The 24,532-nt window shown below is 38.4% G+C and overlaps 2 protein-coding genes across 3 annotated transcripts; both read right to left on the reverse strand.

Annotated features, from left to right (window-relative positions):
* Nucleotides 1–2,645: 2,645 nt before the first annotated feature.
* Nucleotides 2,646–3,905, reverse strand: LOC122296656 (uncharacterized mitochondrial protein AtMg00810-like). The gene has a single exon (XM_043106461.1). It carries the CDS (start codon nucleotides 3,903–3,905, stop codon nucleotides 2,646–2,648), a length of 1,260 nt encoding a protein of 419 aa, XP_042962395.1.
* An 8,343-nt stretch (nucleotides 3,906–12,248) lies between these two features.
* Nucleotides 12,249–24,225, reverse strand: LOC122295690 (phosphatidate phosphatase PAH2-like). 2 transcript variants are annotated; one of them, XM_043104778.1, is made up of 12 exons: nucleotides 22,275–24,225; nucleotides 21,166–22,024; nucleotides 20,320–20,621; nucleotides 20,165–20,238; nucleotides 15,603–15,687; nucleotides 15,034–15,120; nucleotides 14,861–14,933; nucleotides 14,427–14,470; nucleotides 13,547–13,675; nucleotides 13,360–13,458; nucleotides 12,743–12,880; nucleotides 12,249–12,568 (listed from the first exon to the last, which is right to left on the reverse strand). In XM_043104778.1, exons 1-11 carry the CDS (start codon nucleotides 23,466–23,468, stop codon nucleotides 12,830–12,832), a joined length of 2,997 nt encoding a protein of 998 aa, XP_042960712.1. In that variant the 5' UTR covers nucleotides 23,469–24,225; the 3' UTR covers nucleotides 12,249–12,568; nucleotides 12,743–12,829. The 2 variants fall into 2 exon arrangements, with proteins under 2 accessions (XP_042960712.1, XP_042960711.1); XM_043104777.1 differs by having other exon boundaries at nucleotides 21,166–22,066.
* Between the last annotated feature and the right edge of the window lie 307 nt (nucleotides 24,226–24,532).

Below are 24,532 nucleotides of genomic sequence, written 5' to 3' on the forward strand. Positions count from 1 at the left end.
AGTTTTAGTCAAGGATTATTATATTGAGGTGCGTACGTACAAGTTTATAACCACACAAACAGGAGCTGTGAATTGAAAGACTATGCAAATTACAGCGTGTACACATGACATGACACATTACTCATGATCATTGTCGTGTATATGCGCCTTATTGTCATGATGGGTTGATTTTAAGAAACCCCAGCTATATATATATGCCTCAAATTAAATCCTCTTCGCAAAGCATATTCAACAACTCCACGCAGTTCCTGATCATGATCATCTACGCTAATGACTCCATCTCCAATCCTATCAGCGTGGTTGAGAGCATGTTTAGCTCTTAATTTTGTTGGTATTATTGAACCGAGTTCCTTGAAGCCTGCCTGCAGCTCTTCCTTGCTTAGGAAACGATCTTTGTTGGCATCTTTCTTTTTGAAATATAACATTAGCGCTAGCTTCTCCTCATCATCAGGCAAATCTTCCTCGTGAGACAAAGCTTTGGGCACTTGAAGAGTCATGTTTTCAAAGGGGCTCGGCTTCAAAAGCTTTTAGGCTCTAATTTGGCACAATGATACAATTGAAAGTCCTACAGAGCAAGGACTTGTATATATATGGTTCCAACCCTAACTTTGGAGCTCGTGTTTTTGTTTTTTTTCTTCAATCATATATATGTTCTTTATTCTATACGCTTTTATGGGTGGAAAGAATATTTTCATAACCATAACTTTAATTATATTCCTAGCTAACGTGCATGTAAGATGATATTTTGTTTAAGCTTAGCAAGAAGGGTAGGAGTGCCACCCCACTAACGGTAATACGAAGAACACACCCATAATGGATTAAATTGAAGAACATAGTGCATGGCTGGCCACCCCGCTACGGGAGTGGCGACTAGCAACCTCATTTGGCAGCCACTTCGGTGCTATATCCACTCCAGTTGAAGGTGGTACTCATGATCTGCCACCTTACTCTTTGATCCTTAAAGGTTTTAAATCCTTTCCCTTTGATCTCTTCTTCTCCCCACTCTCCGCAGCCTTTTCCTCATCTTTGATCCTAAAATTCAAGCCTATTAAAACTGCCAACAATATGTAAAGCATGAAAGATGGTGAGAGTAATAAATTATCTGAGACAGAACATGATCTTGTTTTTTAAGAGTAATTTCTAATCTGCAGGCCGTTTTTCCCATCATAAGGGGTACGTAAGCATGCATTGTCATCCACACCAAAAGATCAGGATGACTCTATTTTCTAAAAGGAAAGGTTGTATTCCTATATTATATAAAGATAAGTGGGACTGAAACAAAAAGAGCAAACTAAGCTGGAATCGTTCAAAGAAAAGTACTGTATGTGATGCTCGCGACCACATGATCATGAGATATATATTCTTTCGGAATGGGAATGCTTGTACGTGCATGCTTGGATATTTAGCTTTTGAAACTTTCAAGCATCATGATCATTATGGTTTTCTTTTCTCTTCTTTTTACGGGTGGGATCCAATTCTAACCTCCTTATTCAACAATAAAGTACGTAAATAGTCGAAGGAATCAATGCGCACATGTAATGGTGTTTATAAATGCTGCATTGTAATTAGTATCAACTGACCCACTAGCTTGATGGCTTATTCATACATTAGAATCGGCCAAACATTACTTGGACCCAAGCATGCATGAGAAAGTGTCATCTTTTTCTCGTGTCTTGGCTCATATATACAGATCCAACATATATTGGGGGACCCAAATATATTTGCTGAATGCGAATGGAAAATAAAAATCCACATTCAAAGTGCAAAACGACCGCATGAAATCTAACTCTAAAATGCATTTTATGGTCCAAATTTAAATTGGAGCATCTCCAATATGCAATGTACGTGGTCCAGACATTTTTTATTCCCTTTAACCGACCTAGTTGCAGTCATGGCCTTTAGCATCTGGATCATGCAATTCTAGTTGCAGTCATGGAGTACATACATCATGCACGTCTCCAAAATCCTCCGAAAGTACAACCCTGCTAATTTTGATACCATGACCCAATTTACAAGAGACTAAACGAAGCAAAGGCCATGAGATCAGAATTAATCAGTGCTATCGATATATAGTATATTAACATGAGAAATGATAGTTGTAGTTATGAGTGTACAAACGACATGCAATCATTTTAAAAAAAATAAATAAATACATGACCCACAAAAGAAAATTAATTTTTTAATAATGGATTTTTTTTTCAAAATGACTACACGACACTTGCACACTCCACCATTATATGTAGCATTACTCTAAATTAATTTAATTATTTAAATTATATATTACATAAATCTACCCTCAGGTGTCAGTTTAACGTACAATGGAAAAATATTAATTTAATTATTTGAATTATATTTAAAAGCCTAAATTGATTGAAGTTGAAGATTCATGCAATTGGAGTCAAATGAGGAGGCTTGATTTTAACATGATTTTAATATAAGAATATATATATATATATATATATATATATATTGTTGAGAATCAAATGAATCTGAACTAGGTGAATGAATATGAACTTGTTGAATGAAAAATATAGAAAACAGAGGAGGTAAAAGGATCTTGGTAAAACTACTGAATTGTAATGAATGAATTTTACATCAGACTTAAGTCCTATTTATAATACATCAATAGTACAATAATAGAATAACTAACTCTCATCTTCTAACTTTCTTTCTATTTTAAGCCTTTCTTCTTTCCTTTTTAATTCCATGCTTTCAATATGAGATGGAAGACTCCAATACCCCCCCTCAAGATGAACATGGATGTTAATAATGTTCATCTTGCAAAGATTATGATGAAAAAGTAAAGATCCGAGGGGCTTTGTAAATATGTCTGCTAGCTGTAATCTTGATGGAATATGGAAGAGTTTAAGAACATGCTGCTGCAATTTTTCTCTAATAAGATGACAATCAATCTGGATATGCTTTGTTCTCTCATGCTGAACTGGATTTGTGGCTATGGAAATTGTTGATTTACTGTCAGTATATAGCAAGGCTGACTGTGAATGATTGATATCCAAGTCTTGTAAGGCATACAAAAGCCATTGAATTTCACATGTTGTAGTTGCAAGGGCTCGGTACTCTGCCTCTACAGATGATCGACTGATTGTAACTTGTTTCTTTGATTTCCATGAAACCAATGAGTTGCCAAGAAAAATTGCAAAACCAGTGATACTTCTTCTAGTATCTACACAACCTGCCCAATCACTATCTGAAAAACCCTTTAGTTGTAGATCTGATGAGGATGGAAAGAAAAGACCTTGCCCTGGTATAGCCTTTAGATACCTCAATACTTGAATGGCTGCTTGATGGTGGCTTACAGTAGGTTTTGCTAAAAACTGGCTGAGCACTTGGACAGAATAGGCTAAGTCAGGCCTAGTGAGAGTTAAGTAAAGTAATATGCCAAAAAGTCTTCGATAACCTGATGGATCTTCATATAAGTTGGTATCATTTGCTGATAACTTAAGGGTAGATTCCATAGGAAAGGCAGCAGGTTTTGATCCAGTTAAACCAGTGTCTTCAAGTATGTCAAGTATATACTTTCTTTGGCATAATGAGATACCATTTTTGGACCTTGCAACTTCCAAGCCAAGAAAGTATTTCAGTCGTCCTAAGTCTTTAATAGTGAATTTTTCATCTAAAAAGGTCTTCAACCTTTCTATTTCCAGAATGCTATCACTTGCCAATAGCACATCATCCACATAGACTAATAGGGCCATAAAAGAACTCTCAGATTTCTTAATGAACAAAGAACAGTCAGAATTACCCTGAACAAATCCATAAGAAATAAGAGCATTGGATAGCTTGGCAAACCATTGCCTAGAAGCCTGCTTTAAGCCATAGAGACTCTTTAGAAGTCGACAAACTTTCTGTTCTCTTTGGACAGTCAATCTAGGAGGCAATTCCATGTATACCTCTTCATGTAAATCACCATGCAAAAATGCATTATTTACATCTAGTTGATGGAGATGCCACTGTTTGACTGCAGCTACAGCAAGTAGTAATCGAATAGATGTAATCTTGGCCACAGGAGAGAAAGTATCAAAGAAATCTAGGCCTTCTTGCTGAGTATACCCTTTTGCCACCAATCTAGCTTGATGGTGGCTAAGTTTCAAATTTGGGCGCGTTGCTGAAAGCCACCATTAATGCCTTGTGTGGCATAGGTATGGCCAACACAAATGTTGTGGTCAGCCTCCTCTTTAGTTCTTGGAAGTTCTTCTCACACTTCTCGGTGCAAATGAACATGGCATTCTTTTTAGTCAGGGTTGTGTATGGACTTGAGAGTTTAGAGAAACCTTCTGCGAATCTCCTGTAGTAAAATTCAAGTCCCAGAAAATTCCTGATCTCATGCACAATCATGGAACATGGCCAAGCTATCACTGTTTCATTCTTGCTAGGGTCCTCCACCACTCCATCCTTAGAGATTGCATGACCAAGGAATTTAACTTCACCAAACCAAAATTCGCACTTGCTAAGGTTTGTGTACAATTGGTGCTCCTACAATTTCCCCAGTACCAATCATAGGTGGTTCATGTGGTCCTCTAGATCTTATGAGTAGACTAGAATGTTGTTGATAAAAACCACCACGAATGAATTCAAGAAGGGACTCAACACCAAGTTCATAATATCCACGAACACTGTGGGTGCATTGGCTAATCCGAAAGGCATTACCCTAAACTCATAGTGCCTGTATCTAGGTCTAAATGCAGTATTAGGCACATCTCTCTCCCTAATTCCCAATTGGTAATACCCCGACTTAAGGCCAATCTTGTAAAACACTACTACTCCTTGTAATTGATTAAATAGGTCGTCAATCCTAGGCAAGGGGTGCTTATTCTTTATTATCACATGATTAAGTTTTCAGTAATCTATGCACATCTAGTGAGTCTAATCCATGTTCTTGACAAATGCTCCCATTTTTAGATAGGGTGCCCTATGCATAAGAGTTGTTCCTAGTTCCAAGTCGATTGCAAACTCAATTTCACTATCAGGAGGCAATCTAGGGAGATCGTTGGCAAAACTTTTGGAAGCTCCTTGATGACTGGAATCCCCGTTACCTATTTCTTCTCCATTTGTTTCAACACCACCTGAACCAGATACACTTCCGCTACACCAGCCAAATCTTTCTTAGCTTGAATCGTCAATATCATCGTGGGCATTGTCTTAAGCCTACTTACCACAAACTCCATACTTTATTCTCAAGTAGTTAGAGACTAGCTACCCAACTCCAATAATTGATATTGGCGTAGAGTTGGAATTGCTAGTCTATCTCCAAGATAATGTCAACCCCAAAAAGATTGAATATCATTATTCAGCACTCTTTCTCCCTAGTCTAAAGGGCAACCCTTAAGCATACTACAACTTCTCAAATTGACAGAGCCGCTACCATAATTTGATACAGGAACTTTTTTCATAAACTACACATTTGAGTGAATAGAGCAAATATGAATGACTAGGATGCATCTAAGTCAAACAAGCTACAAGCATAAAATTTATACAGTTTGACTCTTCCTGATAAAGTCAAGTCCTCTTAATCTTACATGCTTTATAAAATGCAATAAGCTCCATAAAATTAAATTAAGTTTGTACCTATGATGACTTCTGCTTCCTGAATCTCCATAGCCTCCTCATCAACTTCTACAGGCATTAGAGCATACACCCACACCTATATAGATTGTCTCTAGCTAGACCTTCCTCCACCTAGGCCAACTCAACTACCTTGGGCCACATTGGGTATTCCCTAGTGAAGTGCCCCATCTAGCTACATGTGAAACAGTTGTTGTTGTTGCCCTAATGGCAATCTCCTTCATGGGATCTGTTACATTGGCTGCAAATATGTGCTCTACTCCCCATGCGAACCCTTGTGGCTGCTTGTGGTAACGCCCTAGATATTGACACGAACTTTCTGAGGTGACCCTGAGCTGCTTTTTTCCCTAGTATAATTCCTCCTGCCTCTTTTGACCAGTTGCCATGGCCGCCCAGTTGTAGTGTTCATGTTCAACTATAAAGGCTACTTCTACTAGCCTCTAAAAATTTTGAATCTCCAAATAGGCTTACTTGAGTACATTGACACAGTTGTAACCATTCCTAAAAGCGTTCAACTCACATCTCTTCAGTGGATATAAGATGCAATCCTAACTTTCTCAATTCCATAAATTCAGCATCATATTGTTCAACAGTCATACCGCCTGGGGTTAGGGTGGTGAATTCTGTTGCCTTTTGCTATTTCACCATGCTTGGGAAGAATCAGTTGTCAAACTCTTTCTTAAACCGCTACCAAGTCACGAGAGCCATTCACCCTAATTCCCTTATCAGAATATGTCTCTTTATATCCCACCATATCCAAGCCTTCTCTTGAAGCAGATAGTCAAGGTTTTTTCGAGATTTATGATCCATTTTTTTGTTCTCATATGAGTTTCGATTCCAAAAAATTTGGGGTATCTGTAGGCCAGAAATAGCTTGTACAAACAACCTTTACTCAACCAATGATTGTTGAGTCTAATGTTGTTGGAGTTGCTACTAGAAAAACTCAGGTTGCCGTCCAAGCAATTCAGTCATGTGGTATATGGCTTGCACTATAGCATAACTTTCATCACTACTTGGTGACAGAAGTTATGCTATGGCATAAGGCTCATCCCGAGCTAGTCTAGGTCACACCATTCTGTCCTTCCTACCAAAATGTCCAAACTCATCGCTTCCAAAAATTCCCAAGCCCCCATAACTCAAGCCTAGCATGCCAAGATTAAAGGCTAAGGCTCAGGTACTATACCTATGTGACTTATGAACTTACGTAGTCATAAAACTTCTAATACCACCAAGTTTGTGATGCTCTCGAGTCCCACTTGTGATTTGGCAAAAGCCGTGGCACCGGGATGTTAGCCACACGAGTCATACACCCCTTGCATAATGTAATAAAAAGGTTTTGTACTCACGTACTCAAATACGAGTGTACAATTTATTCGTAACAAAAAAATAAAAAGGGTCATAATTAATTCCAATTAACACTACCAGAGTGTTTAACCCAATTGAATAGTGAATTTAAAAATTATCAATGGGTAGCTTAAGGCAAGGACGTATGTAATGGGGCTCAACCTCATTAAAATACTACGTTTGCTTCTCTGTTATCTTTACTCTTTATATTTATTGATCTTCATATTTTATTCACATTTTATATTATATATTTGGTTTATAATTTTTAATTTTTATAAAACAACTCAATTTACCCACTCTCTTGTGTTAGTCATCTGGGCAATAGAGAGAAAATTAAATACATCATAAGTACAATATCCATAAGCCACATGTCTCCAAACCATATGTGGGATAAATTTTTACAAACATCCATTTGTTCAAGAAAAACTAAACATAACAACTTAGCTAAGTGGGGAAAAGCCCCTAACCTCAATATTTTGAGTGCACTGGATCTCCATATCAGTAACTACCACCAGAGTCTCCATCTGTATCAAAATCTACAATTTTGAGGAGCGATACCATAGTGGGACTACTAGGATGAGATTTCTTTGAAATATCAGTAAGTGAGACTAAGACCAACACTTAAAATTGCATGCCAGTGGAAAAGAGAATATTCGAGTAATTGATGCAAAAAATATTGTAATTGACATTACACATTTAACCAAATTAGACATAATGGAGCAACAGTCAACTTAATCCAGAAGTTTACCATGTAACAAAACTCAATTCTCAACACAATTTTCACACAGGTTGAAACATACCCAAAATCTCATTTTTTAAAAAAGCCAGTTTATTAATGTGTGCATCACGGTCTCTCCAAATGAACCATCCACGTACCCTTGCTCCCTTTGCCACACCACGGGTAACAACTATGCTTATGACTTCTTTCTGACCAACGCCTAGCTTTGCACCTGATCCTTGACCACGAAGTCCTCTAGCCTCCACCATAAATAGGCCATAGCTTTGCCCCCAGAGCGTTACCATCTCGACTAAAACATGTTGTCACCCAACGACAATCCAAAGGACATGGCTCAGTATTATGTGCTCCCAAGTGATTATAAGAGCTCCATCGATTGGACATGCATGGGTAATCAATTGGACAGCAAGCTAAAAGTCCAACAACTCAACCAAGAACCCAAAGCAATGACCAACACGGCAACTTCACAATTTACACATAGGGATTAATGGTTAGCAAGCAACATGTTCATCAATCAGATTATCAACAACTCAAAGGCATAAAAAATTATCAACAACACAAATTTTGCAACCCAATAGCAACATTTTTGGAGCCCAATACCTAGTATCACTTATCACCATGCAATAGAGTAGGAGTTTTGAATGGTCGTCTGTGTCTCGAGCTTCAAGTCATCTACTTCTCATAGTTGTTCTCGTTGGATAGAGGTTCAAGGATCTCTTGGAGTTTGTGAGAGGTGCTTGTGCTTTAGGCAAAGAGAATAAGAGAGTTTGGGCAAGTGAGATGTGGGTCTCAGTGTGTGCTAGCCCAAAGTCGCAAGGGAGGGTTTTGGGCATAGGGAAAGGGGTGGCCAGTGGCTTGAGTGAGGGGGAGAGTTAGAGAGAGAGAGAGAGAGAGACAGACAGAGAGAGAGAGAGAGAGAGAGAGAGAGAGCCAAATAAAGAGGTGGCGAGAGAAGGAACTCACCGTTGTGATGATAGACAAGGAGGGACACTACGAAATGGCGATAGGGTGGCCAGAGGGAGGAGGTGAGCTGAGGTTAGGGATTTTAAACCCAAAGTGGGTTTGAGCTTCGAGATTGAGAGATGAAACCAAGGGAAAGGAGAAAAGAGAAGGGAAGGGGGGGGGGGGGGGGGGGGGGGAAGGGGCTCGATCTAGCAAAGATGAGGTACGGGGGACATATGCACTGCAGCTTCATTTATAGACCAAAAATGGCTTCACAGGTGGAATAGATTTAGAGCTTTGTTGGTAGAAATGGGTGGTGGCCAAGGATGACAATGATGGTCAGAGCTTAGCAAACAGGTTGGATTCATAGCTGCAAGGGTGTTGTTGGCAACGAGGATGGGGAAGACAACAAGGAGGGGAGAAAATGGGAGAAAACTCATGAACTTCCAAATTATTTCAACTTAAATAACCAAATTTGTGACCATTTAATACAAAAGTGGATAGCGTATGTAGATCAATATAAGAAAGAAGTGTAATTCAAAAATTATTTATGATCTAGAAAAGAAAACTATCTTAATAAGGTTGAGACGTGTGAGAGAGAGGAGAAGAGCAAGAGATAGGGAGTTTGTGTGGTAACTAATGTGAAAACCAAACGGTCTTTATTTTGGAACCAATGAAAAAAAGGACTAATTATTCAATAAAGAAAAAAACGAAATGATCTCCAATAATAAAATAGTTATAAGACTTTAATTAAAACAAGCGTCCCAAGCTACTTGGTTTTCAAAGTCTCAACTCATGTCTTATCAAGCTTAGATTGCTGAGTCGTTCTAGGGAAAATAACTCTATTCATCCTATCAAAACTCACTATTTCTCTCTCCAAAGCCTTTTTCTCTCTACCCAATATAGTCATATGCCCAGAGGGTGGTTGGAGCTTCGGCTCCTCCCTCTCTCCTCCTATCTAGCCAACGCTGAAGTTGTCTATAGTATTTTTTTTCCATTTATTTCGGTATTTTCCATCCATAACACCAAGAAGCGCCAATCTACCACTTATCGGCCTCCTACAACCATCACACACCACATCAGCAAACTCTCCAGCCGCTAATTTTTCAAACAATCAAAGAAAACTGGTTAAAATAGCACTAGAGAGTGTCTGCTGTCATCACGCGCAGCACCACTGGGATCAGTGTCTTCAAATCTCTCAAATCCGACTACCGCTTTTTTTCCTAAAGTGGTGCGTGATCCACACACGCCGCCACAGACTGTGACGGTCCTGTGCCAGTATATCAGCGTGTCCTCTGGTTGCTACATTCCTATATTCCTATTTTTTCTAACCGACAATCAAGATAAAGTGATTATGGAAGGCTCTTACAGCAAGTCCATACAAATAAGCTGCAGCACACACCGTCTCATTACAACTTTTAGTTGCAATTTAAAAGTTTATTTATCAGACTATTTTAAAACTGGTTCAAGCGGCTTCCCCTTATTGGAAAATGGGTGAGAGCCAAATTTTGGCTCCAAATCACTCTTTTTTATTTTCACTGGTGTTGAGTTTGTTTGCTTTGGGTTGATTGTTGGGGACTCTTACCCCCATTAAATCTTGTATCATGTAACCCTTAGTTTATCTATGAAATTGCTTACTTAGAAAAGAAAAAAAAAAAAAAATCACTATTTTCCTTGTTCATTAATTCTTATATTCATATAGTTGGAAAAAATCTATTTGCAAGTGTTTTTATGGATACACTCAACGCAATACACTCAAAACTCATATGAATGATATGATAATGATCCTAAGAGAAGTTGTAGATAACATTTCCCAAAGATTTTGCGGTTAATTAGGACTTGGGTCTTCTACATGACTAGTTTCCTCGATCGGTTTACAAGCTGCAATTAATATTTCAGTGCCACAACAGGGGTACTTGATCCCGTATGTCTTCATCAAATAACCCCATGACAGTTTGATTTGAAGAAATTAAACAACATCAATAATTAACACATGAGATGTTTTGGAATTCAAAGGATTTTCATTAATTGCAAAGATCAGACTAACAAGAGGACGAGAGATAATAATGGCTAGTATTACATCAGACTAACAAGAGAACGAGAGATAACAATGGCTAGATCACAATGATTTATTATTGAGGTGCGTGCGCGCCTTATTCTAGCTATATATGCCTCAAAATCCTTTTCCCTCAGCATATTCAATAACTCCACACAGTTCCTGATCTAAGCTAATCAGTCCATCTCCATTGCCATCAGCATGGTTGAGAGCATGCTGAGCTCTCGTTTTGGGAATTCTTAAACTGAGTTCCTTGAAGCCTTCCTGCAGCTCTTCCTTGCTCAGAAAACCATCATGGTTGGCATCCTTCTTTCTGAAATATGACAGTAGCTGCTCGTCGTGAGGCAAAGCTTTGGACCTGACCTTAAGAGTCATGCTTTCGAAGGGGCTAAATGTCTACAAAAGCTTTAAGGCTCTTTAGCACAATGATACAATTGAAAGTACAGGGCAAGAACTTGTATATATACAGTTCCAACCCTAATTTAATTGGAGCTCGGGTTTTGGATTTTTTTTAAGTACTAGTGTTCTTTATTCTATAAGCTTTTTATGGGCGGAAAGATAGAATATTTACATAAATCTATATATATTCCTAGCTAACATATAAGATATTTTTTTAAATTTGGTAAAAAGGATACGTAGGAGGGAGCAACGGGAGGTAGCTTCCCTACTTAGGTGTGGCTCTAATTTTATAGCCTAGGAGTGGCCACCATCAACCTCCTTCAGCCACCTCAGTGCAACCCAGGTGGGAATATCCACTCCAGTTGATGGTGGTCACTTCCGGGCACCCGGCCAATTGAATGTGGTCACCACCATCGAGGGTGGTTGGATCACCCTTTCTATCCATATTTTATTGGATTTACACTACATCCATGTAGTATTTATGCTCAGAATGTGACATTCGAATCCAAATATACTTTAGCCACTAGGCTTCATACTTTAGAAACCAATTATATATGCCTTTGGAACCAAATTTCAGAATCCGTCAGTGTTATCTTCTCCTCGCCATGGCTCAGTCCACACCACACAAATGAATACTCAAAAGCTCCAATTTCTGGACCACCCTGCAACCCTAATAGGTGCAACCCACCTGCGCTCGCCCCCCTTCCCTCAGAAAACCCAGCCTGAATTACAGACGACTCAAGCAAAAGATCTTAAGAGATGTCCATTTATATAACGAGTAAGATCTCCATGTTTGCGAATCCAAAAAAAGGAGGGAGCCTTTGCATCAGATAGGTAATCTTATACATGTAATGATCATTGATCTCTCAAATCGATCTCATAATTCCTTTCCTTCTATTTTTTGTTGAGAGATAAAGACAGAAAGGTTGTTGAAATAGCATAACTTAGTAGAACCAGTGTAATGGTACGGTAGAAAGAGTTGGTCCAAGCACGAGTTTGGGCTCTCTGAATTGAGCTATTTTACATGACAAGATTTGAACTAGCCGTACTAAAGTCAGCAGCAGAAGATATACAGGACAAAAAGTATGACATGAGAGAGAGAGAGAGAGAGAGAGAGAGAGAGAGAGAGAGAGAGAAGATCCTGTATATGCATGGATGGAAATGAACAAGAAGTTATCACCTTTGAACTGATGAAGAGAAATGCCTTTGCATTTGAAGACACTTTTTACACTAGCATTCAAGCATGCCTAACTAATGGGATTTCAACAGAGAACTACATAAAAGTGTTACTAATTAATATGAACAGACTATGAAACAGAATTTTCTGATTTTGATTTTATCAGACCCCATTTCTTCCCAAAAGAACCCCAAAAATTCTAGGTGTGACAGATCCAACCCCTCTATTGTAAATCTTCTACAGATACTTTCAGGTTGCCAATATATCATCCTGCCAAGTAAAAATATGAACAAAGTGGAACTTCTGCCATCAGCCCGGGTAAAGATATAACCTGTATGATTTGCCAGTAAAATGATAGTCAATTACAATTACAAACTAAAATCACAAGATTTTTTAGTAGATCAATGAGTTGTAATGACAGTAGAAATAGTAGATCCTCGGAAGAAAACCCAAAATTTCATCCTGAGTTTCTGATAGATTATGCAAAGCTTGAATCAGAGTTTACCAGATAATTCCAGACAGGCACTTGCAACACCACTCCATCTCCACAACCAGGGGATTAATTAATATGTGCATGTTAACAACTTCAAACCTAGATAGCAGGAGGTGGCAACTTCCAGAAATTCCATGAATTAAAATCCTCCTGTAATCAGGGAGCCAAAAATTAACCACATCTGAAATTTAAACACATTTTTTTCTGTGGTGAGAGGATGGGGCAAGAAAGTTACTTGAGCTAGAATAAGGCTCAATTTAGTCGAGATGGCTGAGTAGATAATGGTGGTGCATGTAAAGTTAGCTATAGTGACATCAGACTCAATTTTTTTTTTTTTTAAGTAAAAATATTATATATATCAAAGGGAATAACCAAATAAGTAAAAATATTATATATATCAAAAGGAATAACCAAGTACATTGAACGTTTACAATTTAAAAGCTTCTTATTTGAAGGATAGTAAATTTAGGGACAAAATAGCAACAAAAGGGGGAAAGGAAATCTCCAAAACCAAGTAAGAACTAAAACCAAAGTGCTCAATTAAAAGTTTCCAGGTGTGGAAAAGAGGGGGAGTTGAAGTCTGACCTACATAATTGCAAGTCTTAATAGAATAGGGTTGTGAGCCAAACCTGCTCAGACGAGGTCCTGGGTGGAAACATGCCATTCACAAGAGCATGAAGTGAACTATATGATCTTGTGTCAACACGGCGGTTTACAGCAACCTCACCCTGGAAACATCATTTATTAGAAAGTTTGATACAACAATAATAGTTCCATTATCTTGCTATCTCAGAAAATATGACCGCCTTAAATTACCTTAGGATTAATAATAAAGATTTTTCCTAAGGGGATTCCAATCTTAAGATAGCTGATTTCATCAGTATTTCTGTTTCCAAAACCAGCATAGAATGGATTGTGATCAGAAGGAAATAAATCCCTGATAACCTGGAAAATAGGAACAATAATTATGCGTTAAACGACTCCTCTTTCAACTGCAATGGAACTAGGTAATTCATCAAGAATACAACACAGGATGCCTCCCACCCTTCTATGTAAAGGGTGCATGTGGGTTTCAAAAGGAACTAGATAAGTTATCAACACCGACTCTGGCAGGTTTGGTAAACATGTCTCAACTCAAAATTTTCATCTCATCATTATAACTTTCCCAAATTCTCACACAAAATATAATATACAATTCAAATTTTTCAAATCCCAATTCAACTTTTTCAAATCTCAAAACAATAATAATACTCAAAAATAATGTTAACTTTCATCTCAACTCAAAATTCTCATCTTACTTACCAAACCTGCCCACCTGAGATGGATTGGCAAAAGGAATAAACATCGTTTAAAAAGGAAAAAGAAAGGCTTCCAAAGCATCATCTAGAAAAGAAAGGGAAAAAAAAAACCAAGAAGAAGTTATTCTATCATTATTTTAAGTATACTATTCGGAAGGTGGGGTTAATATATTCAGAGAAAGAGCAAAAGAAACACAGATTCCATAACCATGTTTATTTAGAAAATTTAAGTTAAAAGGATGCTGTGTGATGCATCAGCAAAAGGAGCAAATGTCATTTAAAAAGATTACCTCAGAATTTGATAAATTACATAAGAACAGAAAGATCAGGATGAAGAAGTCATGCTAGTCCATGTGAAAAAAAAAACACACACACACACACAATAGCTGGGAACTAACCTCTAAACATGAGATCTTGAATTCATGAGGAGCCCTCCTGATAACTGAGAGAACACAGAAAATACCTCAGATAAAACATTATAAATTAGAAACAATAATTGTTGACTAGAAATTTATATTTACAGTTAGAATGAATAAACATGGTCGGGAACTGAGTATTTGCTATGCAAAGGCCACAAAGACATCCTACTAGGGCAGTTGAACTATATATTTTGCACATTTATGAGTTACTCAAGAGAGAAGATTCTGATCCCACATTATCTTTAAGGCAGCTCGCACAGAAAGTTATATTATAAGGATTGGTGCAGCCACACCAAGGGACAAAAAAAAAAAAAAAAGCTTAAAAATAAAGAAAAAAATTTACAAATAAAAGTTTCCCTGTAAAGGTTCTTACGAAAAATTACATATAACAAAATTATACAAGTACAAATTACCTTCTCTATATAGAGAAGGGAAAAGTCCATCAGGGGAAATAACAACAGGCCCTTCTGGTAGAGCCTTCCCATCCTGCACACATGAAAACAAGGAAATAAACAAAAAGTTTAGACTTTCATGATTTTGACAGTTTCAACCTCAAGTAGAAAATCGGAATTTCTGTATGCATCACCTGCTTAAGGTTGAACAGAAATTGTCTAGTGTGATAAGCCTGAGAAATTGCACGTGCACTAAGAAAAAGCAATTGATACCCATTTTCCTGCAAAATACAGAAAAGAAAGGGATATTTTGGTTCTCTGTAGGACTATGTTGTTGCCAAGATGATAACCATTTAATTAACGGACAGAAATTCTGTGAATTTTAATTATCCCACAACAACAAAACCAACACCACAAAATGTGCAAAATAAAATGATTCTATATGCATTTATAAACTCCAACAAGTGGCAATATAACAAAAAGCAGCAGTTTACAGCTAGTAGCATGACTGTATATGTAGGATTGTGAGATTGCAGACTGGATAGCTTAGTGGGTATGAGTGTATTATAGCAATTAACTTGAATTGCATTGGCAGGACGATGAAAAGAAAGAGTCGATAGTTTGGTATTCTAAGGATGAACTTCACAATTTGCTTTTGTGGAACCTACCCCACCAGAGTTCTCCTCGTGCACAATGAGTTATGTATGCATTGTGAAATATTGTCTCCAACCGGTAAATAATTTGAATATTGTATGCAACAAACCTTGATAGCTGAAAACAAATGTGCAACGCCTGTTTGTGACCAATCAACCCCAACGAAAGGCATGAACTGACCAAGAACATCCGATCTGTAATAACAATGCCATAAAAAACAATATGAATTGAATACAAGAATAAACCTAGCCTTCAACAGAACTAAGTCGTAGGAGTAACCTATTGGAAGACTTTTCAAACAACAATACAGAATCATGCATGCCAATCTGATTCCAGTACAGAGTGAGCCAAGAGTAGAACTATGAACAACAAGGTTGGTTGTGAGAAAGAAAGTATAAAGTAGATAATATTCATATAACCCATATCTGAGGAAGTTCAACAAAAGAGTGGTCAATTTATTTTTTTTGATAAGTAATAAGATATTCTATTGATATAAAGATAGGCATAGCCCAGGTACACTAGAAGTATACATAGTACATCTATTTAGGAATTAGAAACAGTTACAAGGAAATCATGAAAGCCGAGACCATTCAAATCTAAAGCAATGGCCCACATAAATAAAGTCTTCCAAAAAAAACTTCTAAACTCTTCCAAGGAGCGTTTATGATCCTCAAAATGTCTATCGTTTCTTTCACTCCAAATACACCAAAGAATACATATAGGAGCCATCTTCCACACAGCTGCAATCTGTGGTGTCCCGATGATCCCTCTCCAGCTTGCTAGTAGTTCCACCACCCTTCCCGGCATTACCCATGCTATACCCATTCTACTGAAGAAGTAATTCCAGATTTCCTGACCAAACTCACAATGTAAGAATAGATGGTCCACCGTTTCACCACTATTTCTGCACATAAAGCACCAGTCCCTGATCATAAGGGCATGTCTTCTAAGGTTATCAATAGTCATAATCTTCCGTAAGGTTGCTGTCCAAACAAAGAATGCAGCCTTGGTAGGTGCTTGACTCCTCCATATGTTCTTCCAAGGAAAATTTTGCCTATGCTGCATGGTAATTGAGTCATAGAAAGAGCATACAGAAAATTTCCCTTTCCTAGAAGGTCTCCATTTCATCTTATCTTCATTTGTGGCAGCAATAGCAGTGTCATACAGCAGGTTAAAAAATTCCACCAGAACAGTCACTTCCCAATCATGTGCATCCCGAGTAAGGGCTAATGTTCCACTCCTGTGAGCCATGAGTGATTACCTGCAGGTCAGCCACTATGGCTTCTTTTTCCCGTGCAATTCTGAAAATAATGGGATAAGAATCCTTCAAAGCTGTGTCTCCGACCCATACATCATGCCAAAAGCTGATCCTACTACCATCCCACAAACACAGGCGAGTATTACTAACAAAAGAGCACCAGCCTTTCCATATATACTTCCATCACCCCACACCTTATGCCCCCCTACCCTCTCTAGAACACAAACCCCCCCGTGCACTTCCATACATCATGTCAATCACCCATTTCCATAAGGCTTCCCCTCTCATAATTATAACGCCACAACTATTTTCCTAATAAAGCCTTATTAAAGGCCCTCACATTACGGACCCCCAAGCCTTCATCTCTCAAAGGAGCACACACCTTATCCCACCCCACTAGGTGAAATTTAAACTCATCGCCTTGTCCACTCCACAGAAAATCACGTTGAAGTTTCTCTATTCTAGATGCAATGCTGGTGGGAAGAGGAAATAAAGACAAATAGTATGTGGGAAGGTTGGATAAAGTGCTCTTAATAAATGTGATCCGCCCCCCTTCAGATAAATACAACTTTTTCCACCCAGCCAACCTATGCTTTAATTTCTCCAACACCCTCCCAAATTATCTTAGCTTTAAAAGAAACCCCCAAGGGAAGACCAAGGTACTTCAATGGCAACGAAGAAACCACACATCCCAATATGTTAGCCAACCCCCTAATGTTATTTACCTCACCAACAGCAACCATCTCCGTCTTAGCAAGATTAATCTTCAACCCGGATACCGCTTCAAAACAAAGTAAGATAGCCTTAAAAGATTGTATATGTCCTGCATTTGCCTCACAAAACAGTAATGTGTCATCAGCAAACAAAAGATAGGAAATAATAGTGGAGCCGTGATGAGTGTCTCCCGCTGAAAATCCTGAAAAAAATCCACCCTCTACTGCAGCTGACACCATTCTACTTAGAGTGCTCAATTTATTAACCAGCTAATGCTAAAGATATATACATTTTAAATTAGCGACTAAAATGAACAGAGGCTCCTTAAATAAGGATTGGGCTAGGATTAATTTAAACAAATCAAAAAATATGGTTATCCCAACTCTCACATTGGAACCTAGAACATCACTATAGAACACGATGTCCCTAAATACATAGCTCACTATATGTAATAACCCATGTTTAACTTACTAGAAAATGAACTCCAACTACAGCCAAAAATGGGAGTGAAAAACAAAATGCCACTTAACCCCAGAGTAGATATTTTAATGCCTCCCACAAGCAGTGCCCCAAAGAAATGCCTCTGTGAAGATGCTGAACCAATTTCTCAGGTCTCACTTCTCAATACTAGGAGCTATATCTTGCTTAAAACAACAACAAGAACCGTCCAAGGAAACACAACCACACCAAAATCAAATGAAGGATACAATAATCCCACTTTTGCATGAACGAAAGAACCTGGAACCACCCTCGGGTAGACACTTCTCCAGCTTCTGCAGAAGCCATCAAACTACAAGACCTGATTATTATTTGCTTTCCTTGACCTCACATCCTCCATACCTCTTAAATGTATGAACAAACTATAGCTTCTTTAGAGATGAAACAAATTCCAGATGCAGTCACACTTTTACTTCTCCACACAACCACACCAAAATCAAATGAAGGATACAATAATCCCACTTTTGCATGAACGAAAGAAGTTGGAACCAACTAGGGTAGACACTTCTCCAGCTTCTGCAGAAACCATCAAACTACAAGACCTGATTATTATTTGCTTTCCTTGGTCTCATATCCCCCATACCTCTTAAATGTAAGAACAAACTATAGCTTCTTTAGAGATGAAACAAATTCCAGATGCAGTCACACTATTACTTCTCCAAATTTTTCTTAACAAGAATGGTACATGGAGAAAAGTAAAAGTTCTATAAGCTGGAATAAACAATGGTATTCCTAGCTTTGACATTTAAGCTAAGGGACAGCCCCATAAGGAATAGCTGAGCTCACAACTTCCCCAAGCAACAGCCATGCCTGGATCATGTGTCACATCAACCTTTTTCAAAAACAACAGAAAAGAAATTTGACATATCATAGCTTCCCTACCCTTTTACGCACCCAATGTCCCCTTTAAAAGAAAATAAAACGTAGCGGTAGCATGCTCCGATCTCGATAAATTTCACTGGATGCAGAACTAGTTGCATAAGAAGCAAAAGATGAAAACCTATGCACAATGGCATTCCTGTGGGAAGCGGATTAGGGTAAAGAAACAAGAAAAGAGAAAAATGAAAAAAAAAAAAAAAAGTGTTATAATAAACCAAGTTCTATAAAATAAAGCAAGAATGCAACGCGTTATGTTGTGAGAAGAAAAACACATCTACTGAAGGCTCAAAACTAGATAGGAAGAAAAAAGAAGCCGGGGCAGGCGGGGGGGTTTGCTTGTTTACTCCAGAAGTCTTCATCACCCCATTGAGTAACTTTACTTTTTTCAACCATTCAAGAAGGCTGTAACTAGGAAGCACAAGGATACTTTGAAAGTGCCAAAGTTTGAGTGACCAATATAGGTCAAGCCCGGGGTTAGAGATCAAAGACAGATGTGTCCAATCTTGTCTATTCATAAGTTGGATGCTTATGAAAGCTAAAACATGAATGATGGTGGTTTTATACTTTAGACATGTGTTTCTTTCCCCGCACATATTCCTTGATATGTTTGTTTAGCATTTTGTACTTTTCATTATCTTCAAAATAACAAACTAATACATTTCAGATTCACATAAAGGTATATTTATCTGTTCACTAACTAACGTGCCTTTGTCATCTATATCCTACTTCTTCTAGAATTGTCGTGTCCCTGTTTTATCACATCCATGCTTTGTATCCATATTGGTGCTTCTTAGGACTATAAGAGAGGAAGGGGGGAAGTTATCATTGCAGAGAAGACAAGTGAGATTTAATTCATGGAAGATGCACCATATCGTTGACCGTAATATGATTTATCAATTAGGATGCAACATTTTATCAGTAAGTTACGCACACATCAAGTAGGTTTATACTAATGGTCTTACCATATAAAGAACAAGGAAACAAGTGCAATTTGAACAAGAGCTCATTGGCAATTGTTCAGTTATGATGGATATGATAAATATCTCAAAACTATTTAATCATTCAATATTTAGTTTATTCATTGAATAAAGTTACAAACAAAAGGGCAGCTAATTTCCATTACCATTTAGTTATGCAAGCAATAGGATTTCGTTCCGAGTTAAAGTTAAATACCTAGCATTCTTCTTATTTCCTAATGTAACACTAGAATGCAAGCATTAAAACTGAAAATCATAAAAAGAAGCTTCTAACTGTAATCATTTCCCAGAAACAATGCATCAAACAAAATTCTACCGCACTATGGAGAAAGAGAATCCCCTTACTTTGTAATTGTTCCATCCACGTCTGAGATAACTATATGAGTGTTCCATTTCCACAAATATACACTCGCATCAACCTATTGAGTAAAACGATTATACATAAGCACACATAAGATGTGTTTTTGAGTTAAAAATTTCCAACTAAAAGACAGAATAACCTGCTGATTGCCCAACATCGCTGTGGAGAATGTAAAGGTCACTGTGTTCTTCCCTTCTTTCAGATTCAAGGATGCCAGTTGCTCAGACGTTGGAGTCATTGCCCTCACCATCTTTTTCTCCCGCTTCAGTCTAAGCAAATTGTTTTCTGCATTCACCCCCACAGTGCTCTCCAAAGCACTCTCAGCATTAGAAGTTATACCATTTGTCAGAGCTGGTGGCATACCCTTCTTGGAACTTGATCTCCTGAAAGGCCAAATCCTCCAGCCTCCCTCGGAGGCAACACTGGATTTTGATGGATCTCCTGTAAGAGTTTTGTCAACTTTGTCAATCATGCCTGTCGGTTCAAATATTCACTTCCAATAACACAATAGGACCAGCCACCTCCCATGGGAAATAATGGCCACTTATTATGACAGCTAGCCTATCATCCTTCAAAATCTCAGGGACCTAAATAAGTAAACTTAGTTATATCCAACTTTTCCACTTCAAATGTTTACGAAGCAGCATCAGCCCCTATCCCTTCATACAACAAGTGCTTGCAAAGAGATATCTCTGCAGAAAGCATAATATATTGGACTTTTCCAGCTGTCTCCTCAAGAAGTATTTACAAAAAAAGGAAGAAAATAAAACTATTACATATTTTTTTTCATTGCAATTATAGGGATGTGTCATATTTAGACTAAAGCAGTCCGTAATAGAAAGTTTTAACAAAGACTAACTTAAATTTAATTTTTTAAAGAAGAATATAAAATGATGATTTCATTTTGGCGTCCAATCCCCCGAGAAAAGTAAAGCAGATTCTCAAAATATAAATGCCATGCATGTGATCATACAAGTTTCCTTACCCACAGCAGGACTCGCAACGACATTTGTAGACTCCCCCATATCCTCAGTGTTTAGCTGCTCCACTGCCAATTGCAGATCTTTGTCCGATTTGATATAGCTTGAATCACATTTGTTATGCAGTTTTAAACTCAAGGATTTGTAACTTGAGTCCAGTGAGTGGCTGAGAGGATGATCAATGTTAAGTGCATTTGGATTTTCAGTGTGAGGACACAAATTGGGCAATGATTGTACCAGACGCCGACCTTCCTCACTGCAAACCATTTGCTTTCCAGATATGATGATAGGGGTGGATGTTATCCTCAATTTTTCAGTCGAGTTTTCTAGATCAGTCAGTGGATTCTCTTCAACTAATTTTTCCAGAGGCTGAGATGACCCATATCTTACATTGACTGATCCATTTGCTTCTTTAATGCGATCAGGACTAACTGAGACACTTTCTTTATCCACATGCTCTCTTGATATTGACTCAACGCACTGCATCTCACTGATTCCGTCAATGTCACTGAAGAGAAGCTGTTGTTCTTCTGAACTCCCTGATGGCAGCATACTTGTTGCTTTTGTTGGTACACAGGTGCCAATAGACTCCATAGAAGGTTGGAACTTGCTTGTGATTCCTTCATCCTTATTTTCCATATCTTGAGCTTGATGGGCTGAGTTGCTTGAACTGGAAATGGTGCGTGTGCTCGGTGACCTTACTTCACCAACTGAACTAAGTGTTGGGTCCAAACTGACCATTTGGGTATAGAATTTTGCTACAGCTGGTGGCTCTTCAAGGTCCACGACATCACATTTATCTATGCAAGAGGAAGAAGGGCTTATTTGTCGAGAATGAACCTCATGGACCTCCACCGGCTCTGTCTGCAAAGCACCATCTTCAGCAACTTGAAGAATAATTATATCCTGATAAAGAAATTCTTAAACCTTGGTGTCAACAAAGATACCAGTTGAATAAAAGGATACAGCTGGTATGTCATTTTCATTTGATTTTAAAGCAGTTTTTCACTAGTAATGATTGAACAATTTTGCAATGATTGTTATATGATAAAAGGCCTAAACTTATTTAAATGTTCGTACATTTATTATACACCATGTTCAGGGAAAGATTTACCTCCAATAGCAGTTCAGTTGTTGAATGCAGCATTTCAGCATGAACGTGGACTTCCCCATGTCCTTCACTAGCAAGGTATATCGCTTCATGAACATGCTTGCCAGAACCATCCATTGCCACTATTGATCTCTCTGATGTTTTACAATATATTAAGGAGTGAACTCTATCTGTTCCCACCCCTTCATGGGGAATGCCACATCCGGCTAAAATATCCTGTCCATGGAAAGCCTGTTCTTCATCGATATGCGTTCCAGTATCTTCTTCAAGCTCGATCGAATATTGAACCTGAACATTTTCATCATGTTCAGTTTCCCCAACATCAGCCTTTCTTGATAATGGATACATCGTCTCGCATTTCCCTTCAGATACAATTTTGCTTGACACGGATGTTTCAGTAACTTGTTCAGGGGTGCTAAAACGAAATAATTCTTTACTGGTCTCCTCAACAAAACCCTGCAGATCCTCAAATCCAGGGAGAGAACTGCCCCCCATTTCCTCATTGCCATGCTCAGGTGTGCTGACCTCGTCTTTCTCATCAGTAATCGGCACATCTTTGTGCGCAGTACCTTTCCAAGGCTGATTCATGGCAAGATTAGTAGACCATTTAACCTCCAGGAGGTTGGCCGCCATCTCAGCACGCTCCAATGAATCTGCCCTTGCATCACCACCCTCTCCTTCCAAATAACGTTCCTCCCTCCTCGATCTCCGGCCAAAAACATGCCCAAAAATCCTTGACCGCCGAGATTTAGACCTCGCCAAAACCTTCCCACTACTCCCATCAATCTTATCAACTGAATCCGACACAGTGCTATCAAAATTGCAACTTTTGGAATTCACAGGCCGCCTATCATTCTGGGATTGCCCATCCGTCTCATCCCCAGAGGACAAAGAATATGATACAGTTTCCCCTTCCCCTACATCTACCTGTCTGAGAAAGTAAGCTTCTCCTTTATGATCCAAATACATGTGGAAATTAGCCTCGACGCCATTGACACTGATGTTGACCACCTTCTCCTTGGTTTTCAAAACCCCCTGAAATTTCCCAAACCGAACATACCATGGCGATGACTTGAAGCTCCCATCTTGCTGTTCAACTACAATTATGTCCACGGCTCCTCCAAATGGATGGAATGGGCCGGAGACAGTGTACACACCTCTGGTGATGTAGCTACCCAGTCTCTCCACCGCGTACATCTTTAGAACACCCAGGTGATAACCTCTCTATATCCAATCATGATTTTTAAGAACACGTCTGTTTGCCCACAAATATGTGAGGCTTAATCAGCTTAAAACTGTGAAGAAACCCCTTATTTAATTCTACCAAAGGTATATAGGATTGAAAACTCCAAGTACCCAGATCAAGAAATCCCAAGATCACATCGCAGGTTGAGATGATTCCACCTCAAAATTTCCACGCTCGATCGGTCAAAAGTAATTAAGACGTAGATAAGATGATAAGAGGCAAAAGTCGACCTCAAAAATCAAGTTTGGTATTTCAACAACTCAAATTAAGACAAATAATTAATCGCTACTTCTCTGTCTCCCTCTCTCTCTATCTCTCTCTCACTCTCTCTCAAGAAAGGCTTAGAATCGAAGAAACCCAAATTAAAACGGACCGCCAAGAAGAAAGAAGAGCAGTTGGTGCATTAAAAGCATATTCGATTTTAATTATTCGAATGTGCGAAGCCCACATCATTGAATCCCAGCAGATAAACAAACGATACCCCATTAACCATTAGTATTATTTTGTTTTCATTCAAACTAAAAAAATAAAAAATAAAAAATAAAAACTGAATGGGAAAACCAAATAGGTGAGCCATGGAAAACCGACCTGAAGAAAAAGAAAGGGCCAGGTTCGAAAACAAACGGCCAAGTGCCTCTAGTTTCGTCCCTCACGATCTCTACACAGAGGAGGAGAGAGTTTTTGGTGGTTCTTGGAAAAGTCGTGCATGGTGAGAGGTGACACGTAGGCATTTGATGTTGGAGTTAGGTGGAACAGTCTTAAAGTAGGGTGGGACCCTGAAATTGTGACAGCAAATTTCATGATACAACGTGGCTTCATCGTCTTTCTGTTCTTACCTCACGTTGTCTATCACGTATGAATCATCCCACATGATGCGTAAATGAAAAATCCCCCCACTGTCCTGTTCCGTTCTGTTCTAACTTCCAACTGGATCGTGAGTTGAATACAGTTATGCTTTTTAATTTTTATTTCTCATCCTCTTTTATTATAATTATGATAAATTAGAGGTTACAGT

This window comes from Carya illinoinensis, chromosome 15 (assembly GCF_018687715.1).
Source record: "Carya illinoinensis cultivar Pawnee chromosome 15, C.illinoinensisPawnee_v1, whole genome shotgun sequence".
NCBI lineage: Eukaryota > Viridiplantae > Streptophyta > Magnoliopsida > Fagales > Juglandaceae > Carya > Carya illinoinensis.

Bases quoted from the DNA above. Each gene is read 5' to 3' on its own strand.
- LOC122295690 (XM_043104777.1), bottom strand. From the start codon at position 23,468: ATGTACGCGGTGGAGAGACTGGGTAGCTACATCACCAGAGGTGTGTAC. The intron at 13,676-14,426 runs GTTAGTTCCCAG...CCTATTTTCCAG, and splicing joins TCAAGATCTCATGTTTAGAG to GTTATCAGGGATTTATTTCC. The intron at 13,459-13,546 runs GTAATTTAAGGC...TGATGTTTCCAG, and splicing joins TCTTTATTATTAATCCTAAG to GGTGAGGTTGCTGTAAACCG.
- LOC122296656 (XM_043106461.1), bottom strand. From the start codon at position 3,905: ATGGAATTGCCTCCTAGATTGACTGTCCAAAGAGAACAGAAAGTTTGT.